Genomic DNA, 13,697 nt, shown 5'->3' on the forward strand with positions numbered 1-13,697 from the left:
CTCCCCCGCAACCCCTGCCCCAGGTGCCCCATGTCAGAGACAGCCCAAGTCAGTCCTCTTGTGGAACCTTCAGTGGCTCCTGCTGACCCAGGAGGACGCACCCCAGAAGCCGGCATTCAAAGCCCTGCCATGTGGGCTTAGTAAAGCTATGCCCTTTCTGTTCTACCAGAACTACTTTTGCAACCATGGAGAAGTTCCATCCCATGTCTGGGCCTCAACTTCCACCTGCAGAGTGGGGCCCTTACCTCTGCCTGAATGAAGTTCTCCAGGGCCTCCCCTGCACTGTCCTGCTGGGTGTGGAACAGCCTTGTGCAGGAGTTTGGGGACCCAAGCTCTAGCCTTCACTTGCTGGGTGAAGGTGGGAAACAAGAGCTTCCGCCCTGATGCCTGCCCTTAAGGGTTTGTAAGTGATTCTATCGGGAGTTCTGGTCCTGAGCCACAGGAGAAGGAACAGCAGAGCCACCCATGGCCGCTCAGAAGTCTGCCTACCTTACTTGCAAGCGTCCAATAACAAAACCTCCCACCTGTGTTCCGTTTCAGCACAATCTCACAACTCTCCTTCCAACAACCCCGTGAGGCATGCGGCAGCGTCCCCATTTTGCAGAGGAGGAAACTGAGGCTCAGACAGGGGGAGCTCTGTGCTGGGAAGTAGGGGACGCTGGCCTCTTTCTCGAAGCAGACATGGGGGATGGTGCCAGGAATACTGTCACCTGCAGGCCTGTGTTTGTAGTGAGGACGGGGGGTTGGTCATTGACAGGCAGGACGGTGACAGTGAAGGCCACAGGATGGCTCTGGCGGTCCATCTCGGAGGCGTTAGCCATCAGGACAAAACTGTCTGTCAGTGTCTCGCTCCCGTCGTGCACGTAGCGGATCAGCTGCTCTTCCACCTACGGGCAGGCCCAGGGCTAGTCAGGCCCCAGCAGCACCCTTCATGTCCTGCCTTTGGGTGCAGGAGGAGGCTGACTCTTTTAGGGCTTCATTTTCCATTGGTGGAAAATGGGGACCATAAGTTCTGGCTCCAAGGAGTTGTGAGGAAGAAAAGAGATATGGTATTTAAAGCACAGGTGCTTCTGAAATGCGACTCCCCATCTCCTCTCTGTGTATAACCCCCACACTGGGAGTACCTGGGGCTCCCACCATTCTGCCCCCAGAGCTGGGCTGCAGCCCCTGGGCCTCTCTCACAGCCATACCTCTCTCCAGGAGAAGGCGCTGAGGGTCCTGGCTTGAGGTTCGTCCTCTTTCTGTAGGGCCCCATGCCGGGGTGGCTCCAGCACCTGCAGACCGAGGCCCGGGAGAGTGGGGAAGTAGGGCCCGGTGACACGGAGCAGTGGAGGGGCCAGGGTGAGGCTGCCACCCTCAGGGACGCTGAAGTTTTGCGCATCCAGTGGGATGGCAGCGGGCAGCACCTCCAGCTCCATGCGGACACCCTCGAGGGGAGCACCCAGGCCCGAGGCCACATCCAGTGAGAAGGCATCGCTCCAGGCCTCAGGGCGGGAGTGCAGGTACAGGACTCTGCCCGTGTCCACTGCCTCCTGGGAGAAGCTCTGCACGGGGTCCAGGCTGGGTGGCTCATCTGCCAAGACGCCACGAGACACCATCACCAGGTAGCCAGCACTCGGTGGCTTCTTCACTGAGAATACGATGTCTGCCGGCGGCACTCCCTCCTGGGCTGCCTGGTTAACAGAGGTCATGAGGACTCACGGGGCCACAGAGGGGGTCTCACAGGGGTCCACTGTGGCCCTAAGCAGCCAGAACAGGCTTGATCTTGCCTCACTTATTCCTCCAGATACCACTGCTCCTCATTTAGACAGACAAACACACATGTGGGTTCACACACACAGCAGCTAGACATGCAGCTGGTCACATTTTTTGTTTTTTGACAGTCTCACTCTGTCACCCAGGCTGGATGGAGTGCAGTGGTACAATCACGGCTCTCTGCAGCCTCAACCTCCCAGGCTCAAGGGATCCTCCCACCTCAGCCTCCCAAGTAGCTGTGACCACAGGCACGTGCCACCATGCCCGGCTAATTTTTAAATTTTTTGTGTAGAGATGGAGTTTCACTGGTTTGCCCCGGCTGCTGTTCACATGTTAATACCCACCCCACACACGGTTACAGGGGGTCAGTCACACAGCTTGAGATGCACTCCCCCGGGGAGGTGCATAATCACATATCCCCAGACTCAGTGACACAGACACACGAGTTCATCATATGCTGACACAGTCACACATGTACATATGCACGTGTGCACACACACACACACACAGGCCCCCCTGCTCAGGATCTGTTCAGGCCTGTGGCTGGTTTGCAGGCAGCGTCCTCCCCAACCCCTGCTATTACCACCCAGGACCATCAGAGGGCGCCTCACCCCACCCTTCCTGGAGGCACAGCCGCCTTCAGCGCAGGCCCTACAGAGCTCAGGCCCCAAAGGCCACATGGGCTCCCTCACCTGACCGGCCAGCCATGAGAGGCTAAACCACGCCCAAACTCACATTCCCGTTCTATGCCTTTGCCCGAATGTTCCTTCTGCCTGGAATACCACTCCCCATTCTCTGCTCCTGATGGCCTGTGCTCTTAGAGCCCGGCCCAAACGCTGCCTCCTTCCTCGAGGCCTTCCTGACGCCAGATCTGCTGGTTTGCCATGGGCCCCAAGCTCCAGACATGCAGACCAGAAGGGTCTCCGAAATGATCAGTGTAGCGGGGGACACGGGGGTCTGAGGAGCAGCCGCCTGTCTCTACGGTCAGCAATCCCCAAAGCTCAGGGCCCGTGATGCCCTCCCAGGGAACTCACTGCAATGCAGAATCTCAGGCTCCACTTCAGAGATTCTGTAGGGCTGGGTGGGGCCCAGGAATCTGCATGCTCAGCCACACCATGGACACGAGAGGACACGACCTCTGGAGGCACACACAACTTCCAGGAGGATGGGTGTACAGCAAGCTCCCCAGAAATTTAGAAACACAGCATATACAGAAACACATCCGAGGCACGTGCACACATGTAGCCTGGGGCCACCACAGTCACAGCCCAAGTCACATGTGTACTTGTGACACTCTGGCATGGAGGCTGGGCGGGAGGCCCTCTACCTGGCCCACACCCCTGCTCATCACCTCCAGCTCCTCACCTCCAGCTGGTCCCTTCTGATCTCAGCTGCCTCTCCCTGGAAGACGTAGATCTTCTTGTGCCGGACCAGCTTCAGTGGGGCCAGCGGGCCCTCTAGGGCAACGGTCACTTGTAGGGTGGCATCTGTGTGCACTGGCCCCGCTTCCACAGAGAAGGCCAGGGTGTCGCGGGGGCTGAGGCTGCCATTGTGGCTATAAAGAACGGCCCCATCCAGCAGGTCCTGCTGGGAGAAGGCTGTGGCTGGCTGACCAGCCCGGAGTACCTGTCCCCACCGAGGGCCGGCTGTGACGTGGTAGTGGACCTCATCCCCACTGCGGATGTCAAGGTTGGTGTCCAGGTGGAACACAGCTGTGTCGATGGTGCCCTGGCCTCCTTGAGGGACCACAAGTCTGGAGCCGTTGGCCACACGGAGGTAGGGCTCCGAGGCCTGCACCTCCAGCAGCGCAGTGGCCTGGTGTTGCCCATCGGACACCTGCAGCTGGATCCAGCCACGGTCGGCCCCTGAGTGCACAAACAGGACCCGCCTCTTTCTGAGGTCCTCCTGGGTGAAGCGGTAGATGGGCCGCGTGGGCTCATCCACGGCCACAATACTGCCAAAGAGGAGGTCCTTGCGGGTCAGCACCAGCTGGGCATCAGCAAAGCCCGAGTCAGCATCGCTGAAGGCCACGTCGTCTGTAGTCAGCAGCCGCCGCCCACCCCGGGCCACATGGAAGACGCGGCTGATGGTCTGCACAGGGGCGTGGTCATTCACGGGTTGGATGGCCACCCGGAAGACTCCCCGTACCTCCTCCCAGGCCATGTCACCACTGCTCTCACCCTGGCGGGTAGCAACAAATGGGATATCATCTTCTGTGGTCTCGGAGTCATCATGCTGGTAGACCAGCCGGCCACGCAACAGGTCTTCATTGGTGAAGGATGTCACCATAGTGGTCTTGTCCTGTGTCCCACGCCAAGCCAACCTCCCATGGCGGGGCCGCTCCATGACCTCATAGAGGTAGCTGGCACTATTGAGACTCTTGACAAAGAGGTGGTCAGCAGAGAGGACACCCTCACCACCCTCGGGCACCATGAGGAGGACATTGGTGAGGACGGGTGCGTCTGGGTCACCACCAATGTGGATGGGGAAGGTATAGAGCGGGGAGAAATATGGCGGAGCTGTGACACGGAAACGGAAGGTGTCCTCGACTGCCTCCGAGGCACGTGCCGTGGCCCCATAGGTCACCCGGCCAGCCTGTATGTCATCCTGGGTGAAGCCCTGACCGTCTGACAGCCTCGTGCCCTGTAGTTGAAGGTTGCCTTTCCTGGGAGCCTGAACCACCTCATAGTGGAAGGCTGGGGGGCTTGGGCCTGCCTCCTCCAGGCTGGCCTCCAGGTGGGCTGTGGTGAGGGTCTCCTGCTGGGTGTTCTGAGTGTGCAGTGGCTCCAGCCGCAGCATCCACACGGTGGCTCTCTGGATGGTCACTGGGAAGGACAGATTGCTCAGGATCTCCTGGCCCACCTGCACCTCCAGGGCTAGGTTCTCCACGGTGTCCTCGGTGCGGTGCTGTGGGTCGGTGCTCAGGTACCTCACGCGGCCCTGCTCCACATCCCGCTGATGGAACGCCTGTGTAGCCCACCACTCAGCACCCTCCACCCCACCTGCCCCCTGCTTCTGTAGCTCCCCGAACTGCAGGGCTCTGGTGACGCGGAACAGCACGCTCACATCCTGCCCCACGGCATTGGTCTCCACCGACAGGTTGGCGGGCAAGATGGGCATGGCAGAGCCTTGGGCCAGGCGCAGCCCTGTGCTGCGGTGGATCTGTATGGCCGGCCGGACGGCCACCACCTTCAGCGTGGCCGGGGGGCTGGCCTGTAGTCCATCACTGACCCGGAATGTCAAGTCCTGTGCAGGGCCACCGTGGTGGACATAGACTAGGCTGCCGGCCTCCAACTCCCGGCAGGAGAACTCGGTTGCCGGCTCCCCAGGCTGGTCTCGGCGCTGCACGGGGAGGCCAGAGGGGGTGCCAAGGAACTGGAAGGTGAGGCCCTCACAGGCAGAGTCTGGGTCATAGGCCTGGAAAACCTCGGGCCCCAGTGGCTTCTGTGTGTGTTCCAGAATCACCATGAGGCTGCCATGTGGGAAGATGATGCGGGGAGGGTCATTGACAGGGTTGACCTGGATGGGCAGGAGGTAAGTTTGGCCCCTCCGCAGGCATGAGGGCATAGGCACCCGAGCCGTCACTGACACTTCCAGCACCAGCTGGTCGGAGGTGTCCTCAGAGCCATCGTGGATGAAGCGGGCCTTGCGGTTCACCACGTCCAGGAGGGTGAACATTTTTCGCGCCTGGGCTCCTGGGATGTCCAGCTCGAGCTCGCCATGGCGTGCCCCTTGGGTCACACTGAACAGCACCTGGGATTTGCGCAGTTCAGCCTCCATCAGGTCCAGCGTGGGCTGCAAGTGCCGCCACTCAAGCCAGGCTGTGCCCCCCTCGGCCACCACCAGTGGGCTGATAGTCAGCAGCTGGGTGAAGTTGGCAAAGACAGGAGGTAGACCTGGCTCAGGCACGCATGGCTCAGGCAGCTCCATGGCAGGCCAAGCCTCGGGGGCCAGGGTGGAGAAAGCTTCATAATGGCCATAGGCATCGTCCTCATACTCCTCCTCCTCCAGCCTGCAGCCAGCCACCATGTTGCGTGTCAGCAAGGCTTCCCGCAGCCCCCGCCTCTGGCCATTGACACTGAGGTCTTCCATGCAGCCCAGCAGGGAGGCATTGGTGGCCTCTGGTGTCAGGCCCAGGCGGTGTTCCTGGAGGTGACGAGAGGCCTCTGCATCCAGCCCCCCGAGAAGGAGACTGCCCCGTGGCTCCAGGTAGCTGAGGGCTCCTCGGTTCGAAGTACGCGTGGGGTACTGGTCCACGGAGACTTCCAGCTGGTGAGCATTGATATGGACACTGACCTCATGGGGCTGCCCGTCGGCCACAGGCACACTGTTGTGGAGCAATACGGTACCCTGGCCCTTCTCCACCACGGCCCGCAGGTGGCCCTCAAATATGTCCACATAGATAAAGTCCCCACGCCGGCCCCCTGCCTGGAAGGCCAAGGGTGCCTGCCGGCTCTGTGTGGTGAGTGTAAACTCTAGGGTTCCTTCATCCTGAGTGCCCCAGGCAGGGAAGGCAGCCAGAGAGTGGGGCCCAGAGAAGCCCAGGGCCACATCATCACCAGCAGAAAACTCTTCAGCACAGCCCTCATGCACGTCAGGGGTCAGAGGCCGGAGGAGACTGCGGCCATTGAGGGTGGCTGCATGGAGGCAACCCCTCAGGGGTCGGCTGGTTCCCCTCAGGTAGGGCAGGCCAAGGCTCCCAGTGCCCCCAACAAAGAGCCCATAGGGAACCTCGAGGGGGGCTCCTGGGACTGCAGAGGAAGCGTTCAGAAACCCATCGACTGACAATGTGGCCCAGCCCTCTACGACAGTCAGCACTGTAGTGTGGGGAACGGAGTCACTCAGCAGCGTCTCTGCTGGGGTCTGCAGCCTCAGCTCCTCCTGGCCTAGAACAAGTCTGACCTGAAGAGAGATGGGGAATGGAAGATGGGGGACAGCACTTTGAATCCATCATTTCCCTTATAAAAGCATAGAGCCAGGCGTGGTTGCAGTGGTGGCGTGGTGGCTCACGCCTATAATCCTAGCACTTTGGGAGGCCAAGGTGGGCAAATCACCTGAGGTTGGGAGTTCAAGACCAGCCTGGCCAACATGGAGAAACCTTGTCGCTACTAAAAATACAAAATTAGCCAGGCATGGTGGCGCATGCCTGTAATCCTAGCTACTTTGGAGGCTGTGGCAGGAGAATTGCTTGAACTCGGGAGGCAGAGGGCAGTGAACTGAGATCATGCCATTGCACTCCAGCCTGGGCAGCAAGAGTGAAACTCTGTCTCAAAAAAACAAAAACAAAAACAAACAAAAAAAAGCGTAGTGGGTTCCCCACACTTGGGGCCCCAGAGTGGAAAACCTAGGACAAGGACCTCTAGTGCCACTCCTCTTGCCATCCTGCCATCTCTTTACTCATCCTCCAAACACTCACCAAAAAGAACCCTGGGCCAGGCCTGGATGGGCTCTGGGGACCCTGATGTGAATCAGGTGTGGTCCTCGCCCACAAGGAACTGACATACAGCAAGATGCTGTCTTAGAAATCCAACCTGTATTTAAAAATGTTTCCCCTCTTTCCTTGAGTGAGAGGTGCCAGAAACATTGTCTTGGAATCTGGATTTCAACTCTGGAATAATGGGTAACTGGGAATCCCTTGATCAGTCCCCCTCAACAGGGCAAAGTTTCTTGGGGTCATTGAAGGCAGCCAGGCTCACTGTTCAGAGACAGGCTAATTTTTAAATTGAAATTTAAATACTATATGTTCTGAGAAAAAGCTCCCTGACCTGGGGTGGAAGGAGATCTTGGGGAGAGATGGATATAGTTCTGTCTCCATGACACTGACAGCAGAAATGGCTCTGGTACAGTGCTCCCAGATGGTAGAATGGGAGGTGGCAGAGTATGGGAACTGCAGAATCAGGGCACTAAGAACTATAATTTTGGAGTCCTGGTATGGAGCATCTCTGTAGGGGTGTGGCATCATTGTACTTGCAGAACTGGACAGTCATCAGCACCAGCCTGCACCACATCAGCGTTTAACAGTGACACCCTGTGGCAATGAGAAGCAATGAAAGCAGCAAACTGATCAAGCCCTCGTCCTCTCCCCACGGGGTGTGGAAGGAGATGGCTGCCCCCAATTTTTTTTTTCTTTTCTTTTTTTTTTTGAGATGGAGTTTGGTTCTTGTTGCCCAGGCTGAAGTGCAATGGTGCAGTCTCAGCTCACTGCAACCTCCTCCTCCTGGGTTCAAGTGATTCTCCTGCCTCAACCTCCCAAGTAGCTGGGATTACAGGCATGTGCCACCATGCCTGGCTAATTTTTTTGTATTTTTATTTTTTATTTTTATTTATTATTATTATTTTTTTGAGACGGAGTCTCGCTCTGTCCCCAGGCTGGAGTGCAGTGGCGCGATCTCGGCTCACTACAAGCTCCACCTCCCGGGTTCCCACCATTCTCCTGCCTCAGCCTCCCGAGTAGCTGGGACTATAGGCGCCACCACCACGCCCGGCTAATTTTTTGTATTTTTAGTAGAGATGGGGTTTCACTGTGTTAGCCAGGATGGTCCCGATCTCCTGATCTCATGATCCGCCTGCCTTGGCCTCCCAAAGTGCTGGGATTACAGGCATGAGCCAGTACGCCCAGCCTTTTTTGTATTTTTAGTAGAGACAGGGTTTCACCATGTTGGCCAGGCTGGTCTTGAACTCCTGACCTCAGGTGATCCACCCGCCTTGACCTCCCAAAGTGCTGGGATGACAGGTGTGAGCCACCGTGCCCAGCCTTTTTTTTCTTTTAAAAATAGAGATGGGGCCGGGTGCAGTGGCTCACGCCTGTGACCCCAGCATTTTGGGAGGCCGAGACGGGTGGATCACGAGGTCAGGAGATCAAGACCATCCTGGCTAACACGGTGAAACCCCATCTCTACAAAAAAAATTAGCCAGGCGCGGTGGCGGGTTCCTGTAGTTCCAGCTACACAGGAGGCTGAGGCAGGAGAATGGCGTGAACCTGGGGGGTGGAGCTTGCAGTGAGTGGAGATCACGCCACTGCACTACAGCCTGGGCGACAGAGCGAGACTCTGTCTCAAAAAAAAAAAAAAAAATAGAGATGGGGGGTCTCACTGTGTGGCTCAGGCCAGCCTTGAACTCCCAGGCTCAAGTGATCTTCCCACCTTGGCCTCCCGAAGTGGTGGGATTATAGGCATGAGCCACTGCACCCAGCCTGGCACAAATTTGGAATAAGACCCTGGGTTCTTAACTCTTCATGGTTTGGGAAAAGACTCAAGAAAGAGCCACAAGACTCCTCACTAACAAAGCTTGTGGTGTCTTGAAGGATGAAATGGAAAAATGAGGAAGCTGAGGCAGTACTGGTGCTGTTACTGTCGTGGACAGACAGTGGTGCTGCAGAGAAATTGGTGTAGTGCCACAGGGAAGCACAGGGGTCGTGGGGACCCAGGAGGGGGCCTCGCCCAGGAGGAGGGGATGTCCACACTGAGACTTTAAGGAGAGGCTGGAGTTAGGCATGTGCAGGGAATGGGTGAGGCACGCACCTGGCAGAAGGAGTGTGGTGACCAAAGGCCTGGCATCAAGCGACTGTAAGATGGCCGGGAACTGAAAGCAGTTCAGTGCGGTCAGAGCACAAAGGGCCAGCAAGGGCTTGTGGTGGGAAACATGGTTGGAGGGAGCCAGTGGGCAGAGCCAATTCATGAAGGATTTGCCATTTCTAGGCTGCTGCTGCCCATCCCACAGTGGAGAACTTGAGACCCTAAGATAAAAGTGACTTACACAAGGTCACACAGCCAGCTGGGGTTCACTCAAAGCTAGAGAAGGAATCCCACCCTGAATCCCGCCCGGATCCCAGGGGGACGTCGCTGACCTGCAGGCGTCCAGAGTAGAGCTGCAGCAGGAGGTGGTCAGCTGGGCCTGCTGCCAGGAGAAGGAGGGCTTCGGGCTGGGACGTGGAGAACTGCAGCTGTAGGTCTATGTCGGTCAGAGCTGTGGCCACAGGCACCTCCAGGTGGTTCTCACCGAAGAAGGAAGCTGTGTGAGAGAGGGAGCTGTGGTCCAGGCTCAGATGCTTGCCTGGAGGAGGTGAGGTGCCACAAAGAGGTACCGGTGGGTTGAAGAAAGGGGTCCATGCTGGCGCACCCTCATGGTTCTGCTATATGGTGCTGTCTGTGAGTACTGCCTGGATCCCAGCATCTTCTTGGTCCTGGCACCAGAAGGCACAGCCTCACCTTGTGTCCAGCCAGACCTTGACTTTGCAGGAGGTCAGACCCAGAAATTCCCAGCAACTCAGGTCTCCTCCTTAGAGGTTCCTGGAGCCAGAGGCCTTTGCCAGCTCTGACTCACTTCCCCTGGGCCCCAGAGGAGTCTTCCTCCCGGGTCTGGGTCCCCTACCCCCCCAAAGGGAAACATCACTGGCCTGATCACCTGGCTTGCTGGTCACAGCCCCGAGGAACGGAGTTTCTGGAGAATCACCCCCAGTCCAGACTGATCCCTGCTCAGATTCCTTCTCCTAAGTGCCCTTGTGCTTGGGCTCCTGTGCAGTGCCCACCGTGCCATGCCCCGCCTCCATGGGTTGGCTGGGGCCACGGCTGGGATCTGGCAGTGGTGTCAGCATGGCCCACCTATCCCTGCTTCTCTCTCAGGCCATTCTTCCACCTGCCATTGAGGGTGGGGGCGGGAGCTTATTAGCCTGAGTCTGAGAAGGAGCAAAGGCTCTGAGGCCAGATGGAGACCATGTGCAGGGTCAAACCAAAGTGGGCCCACACTTCCTCCATTACCCTGCTATTGCTTCCTGCTGGAGAGCTATTCACAGTCCCCGATGAGCAGTCAGATCCGGCCCCATTGTTTCCACCATGGCCAAGGAACCAGGGATGAGAACAGCTGAGCTCCCAACTTCCCCAGGCCACCACGCAGGCTGAGGCTGAAGACAGGGGCTGGAAGGGGCTGAGGATGTGCTGGGCAGACCAAAGAGGGCCTCGCCAGGCAGAAGGCCATGCCTGGGCTTGCCTGGGGTTAGTGGCTCCTATACAGGGCCCATTCTGTCCCACACCGGGACTCCTCCTCTTTTGAATTGCTGCTTCCTCCAGACAGTTTCCCCAAATTAGCCTCCCTGACTTCCAACCTGCCGCCACAATTTCTGGTCTATGCCTTTTGTGGTGATAAGAGCCAAATATAACTTTGACTTTGCCTGCAGATGTCCAGGGCTGGGGGACAGACAAACACGGGTTAAAAACGGTGATTCATCCCTGTTGGGTTTCCCTCAAACCCCGAGAGCAAGCACAGGCTGACGGCCTTGATAGGGATGATCCGGCACCGGCCCCACATGTGCTGGTCCCTGGCCAGCCTGAGCCAGCTGCCATCCGCCTGAGAAAGCAGCTTCAGCCATTGGAAGAGTTGGAGACTTGTACGCCCTAAGGGCAGCCTGTAAGAACCCCTTGGGCTGAATTAAATCCCCTCTAGTTATCTCCTCCTGCCAGTACTGCTGGCAACACCAGCACCTTGTCTGGGAAGCTAAGGGAATCAAGTGACCCCTGCAGACCATCTGCATAGAGATGGCCCAGCAGGCTCAGCAGAGCTTGGTGCCAGCAAAGGGCAGACCAGGGAACTGCAGGTGGCGGCCACCTACCGGGGTGCCTTATTTACAAAGACATTGATTCCTAAAAGCAAAAGACAGCACACTAAAGTGAGGGAGGCCATAGCACAAGGGGTGGGGGCACACGGCCCTGCAGGATGGAGCGGCTCACAGCAGCTGCCAGGAGCCGACTATTGAATTTTCAGGAATTTTGAGAGCCAGGTGATACTGCCCATAGTGAGAATATTTATACCAGGAAAAGAGGCAAGCACTGTAAATAAGGGTTCCCCCTCCCCAAGAAAGCCCATTGCTAAACATTTACCTACCCAGCACATGTCCCTGCCACTACCCACCCTTGCACTAAAGGCATATGTAGACCAGCCAAGGCTTGGTCAATGTCAGGGCTCTGGGCCAGACAGGAACTGAATTAGATGGTTGGCCCTAACCACTGAACCACCTGCCTGCAGCCCCCTCCCAGCAGAAGACAGTAGAGCCTGTTTGGCTAGAGTGGGAGGGTGGCAGGAAGCAGAGGTACTTTCCAGAGCGCTGGGGTCTGAATGGGTCCATTGAGGGGCTGGGCCCTGCTGCTTCCTGTGGGGCTGAGTGGGAGGGGCTCACACAGGCTGTCTTGTGCTGCTGGAGCGCATAGCCAGGCAGCCCCCCATCCCAACAGAGGCCTCTGAGGCCTTGCTGGCCAGGGCTTTGGAAACTCTGACAGTGCCACTCCCTCCACCTCCTGGTTTCCTTTTTCTGCCCCTCTTACACTCTCTGAGGGGCTTCAGTTGCAAGAACCCAGAATCCCTGTCTTGGAGGTGGTTGGCGGGGACAGTTGAAGAGGGGCTTTGAATGGAGAGGGTGTGCAGGATAAAGATGTAATAAGCTAGGAGTCAATCCAGAGGACTTCCTGGAGGAGGTGACAGTGGTGTACAGTCACAGAGAGGGAGGAAGCAGCAGTCTCTGAGGACAGCAGCAAGGCCAAGTGAGAGACTGGCAGGGGTACACAGGTCCCCCTTGGGGGGGTTGAGGAGGGTTTCTGCTCTCTCACCCCCAGAGACGCTGATTAACTTGAAGCAAGAAAAGCAGAGGGGAAAGTAGAATGGGTCAAGCCAGGCTCAGCTGCCTGCCTGGGGGGAGGGGGGAATGGAGGAGGTTGTGGGGAGACATCGGCACAGGCTGGATCGGACCTGCCCTTGACTCTCCTGGGTCAAGAGGACCCACGATTCATCAAAACACCCGTCCAGACCTACAGCAGCTCCATGGGCTGCCCTCTGAGACAGGAGAAGGGGCCCACTTCAGGCCTCAGTGTCACCATTCTGTAAAATGGGCACATCCCTCCCACCTCTTCCCCCTCCTGACTGTAGGGATTAGTCCTGGGGGTCCCTCCCTGGTCTAGGAGTTTGCTGTCCATATGGATGTGGAGAAGGTTAATAGCATGGGGTGTCTGGAGGTGCCAAGCCTTGGGCATGAGAGGAGCAGGATGCCCCACAGGTCTGGGGGCCCGTGGGAGGGGCAGGAAGAGTGCTGCGTGTATGGGCTTCTCTCTGGAAGGTGCGTCGGTGAGCGTCCAGGGCTGTATATTAATAGATGTGTATTTGTGTGTGCCCGCAAGCATGTGGGTGGCTGCTGGGGGTGTGCTTTGGGTTTGAGTAAGGCTGTGTGTTTGTGTGTGTGTGTGCGTGTGTGGGCCGGGAGCTGCCAGGACAGAGCAATGATTGTGCCTGGGCCTGTCCTGCCCTTCGCTGCCCGCCTGCCATTACTTGGCTGGGCCTGGCTCCATGAAAGGGGCTGTGTGTTCTTGGAGGGTTCCTGCCCCTCCTGCTCGGCGCCCATAGAGAGGTTTGCTAAAGGTGGGTATGTCCTCAGGCTTCCCACCCTTCCTCCTCATGAACAGGGCACTGCTGTCTGGGCCTGAGGGTGGGGTGGCTCCATCCTTCCTGAGACCTAGGCCTGGGGGCACAGAAAAAGCCTGTGTCCTTCCCTCCCAAGTCCCTTCTCAGGGGCTAGGGGAAACCTCGGTCAAGGTCCCCAGCAAGCCTCCTCTGGCAGGGCAAGGGCTGCGCTGGCATCTCCGGGCTCCCTGGAGGCACTGCTAGGAGGAGTGTGGATGGGCCCCTGAAGCTTCCATCCTGACGCCCAGCCCTCTGTCTGACACCAGGCTCCGGGGACAAGGGGTCACCGTGAGGGGAGCATCTCTGCCCATCAGGCCCGCTTCCCCCTGCCAGGGCCCCACCTTCCCCAGCCAGCCCAGGGCCAGGTCTCAGGCACAGATGCCTCTTCCAGGCTGAGGGTTGCTGTGGGCTCTGTTCCTTCTGAGTCCTCAGAAGGCTGCCTCTATCCCTGTATCTGCTCCATCTCTCCTTCGACTCTGGCCATCCCTGCTGCCAGGCTCTGC

The 13,697-nt window shown here is 58.0% G+C and overlaps 1 protein-coding gene across 1 annotated transcript in view; it reads right to left on the reverse strand.

Annotated features, from left to right (window-relative positions):
• Nucleotides 1-13,697, reverse strand: part of CSPG4 (chondroitin sulfate proteoglycan 4) — a 40,500-nt gene that overhangs the window by 9,373 nt on the left and 17,430 nt on the right. Inside the window, exons 2-5 of the mRNA XM_028851149.2 lie at nucleotides 9,602-9,765; nucleotides 3,121-6,657; nucleotides 1,191-1,673; nucleotides 711-887 (exon numbers count right to left, since the gene is read on the reverse strand). Of these exons, the coding sequence (XP_028706982.2) occupies nucleotides 711-887; nucleotides 1,191-1,673; nucleotides 3,121-6,657; nucleotides 9,602-9,765 (4,361 nt within the window). The remainder of the gene's footprint in view (nucleotides 1-710; nucleotides 888-1,190; nucleotides 1,674-3,120; nucleotides 6,658-9,601; nucleotides 9,766-13,697) is intronic.

Source organism: Macaca mulatta, chromosome 7 (assembly GCF_049350105.2).
Source record: "Macaca mulatta isolate MMU2019108-1 chromosome 7, T2T-MMU8v2.0, whole genome shotgun sequence".
In the NCBI taxonomy this organism is placed as follows: Eukaryota; Metazoa; Chordata; class Mammalia; order Primates; family Cercopithecidae; genus Macaca; species Macaca mulatta.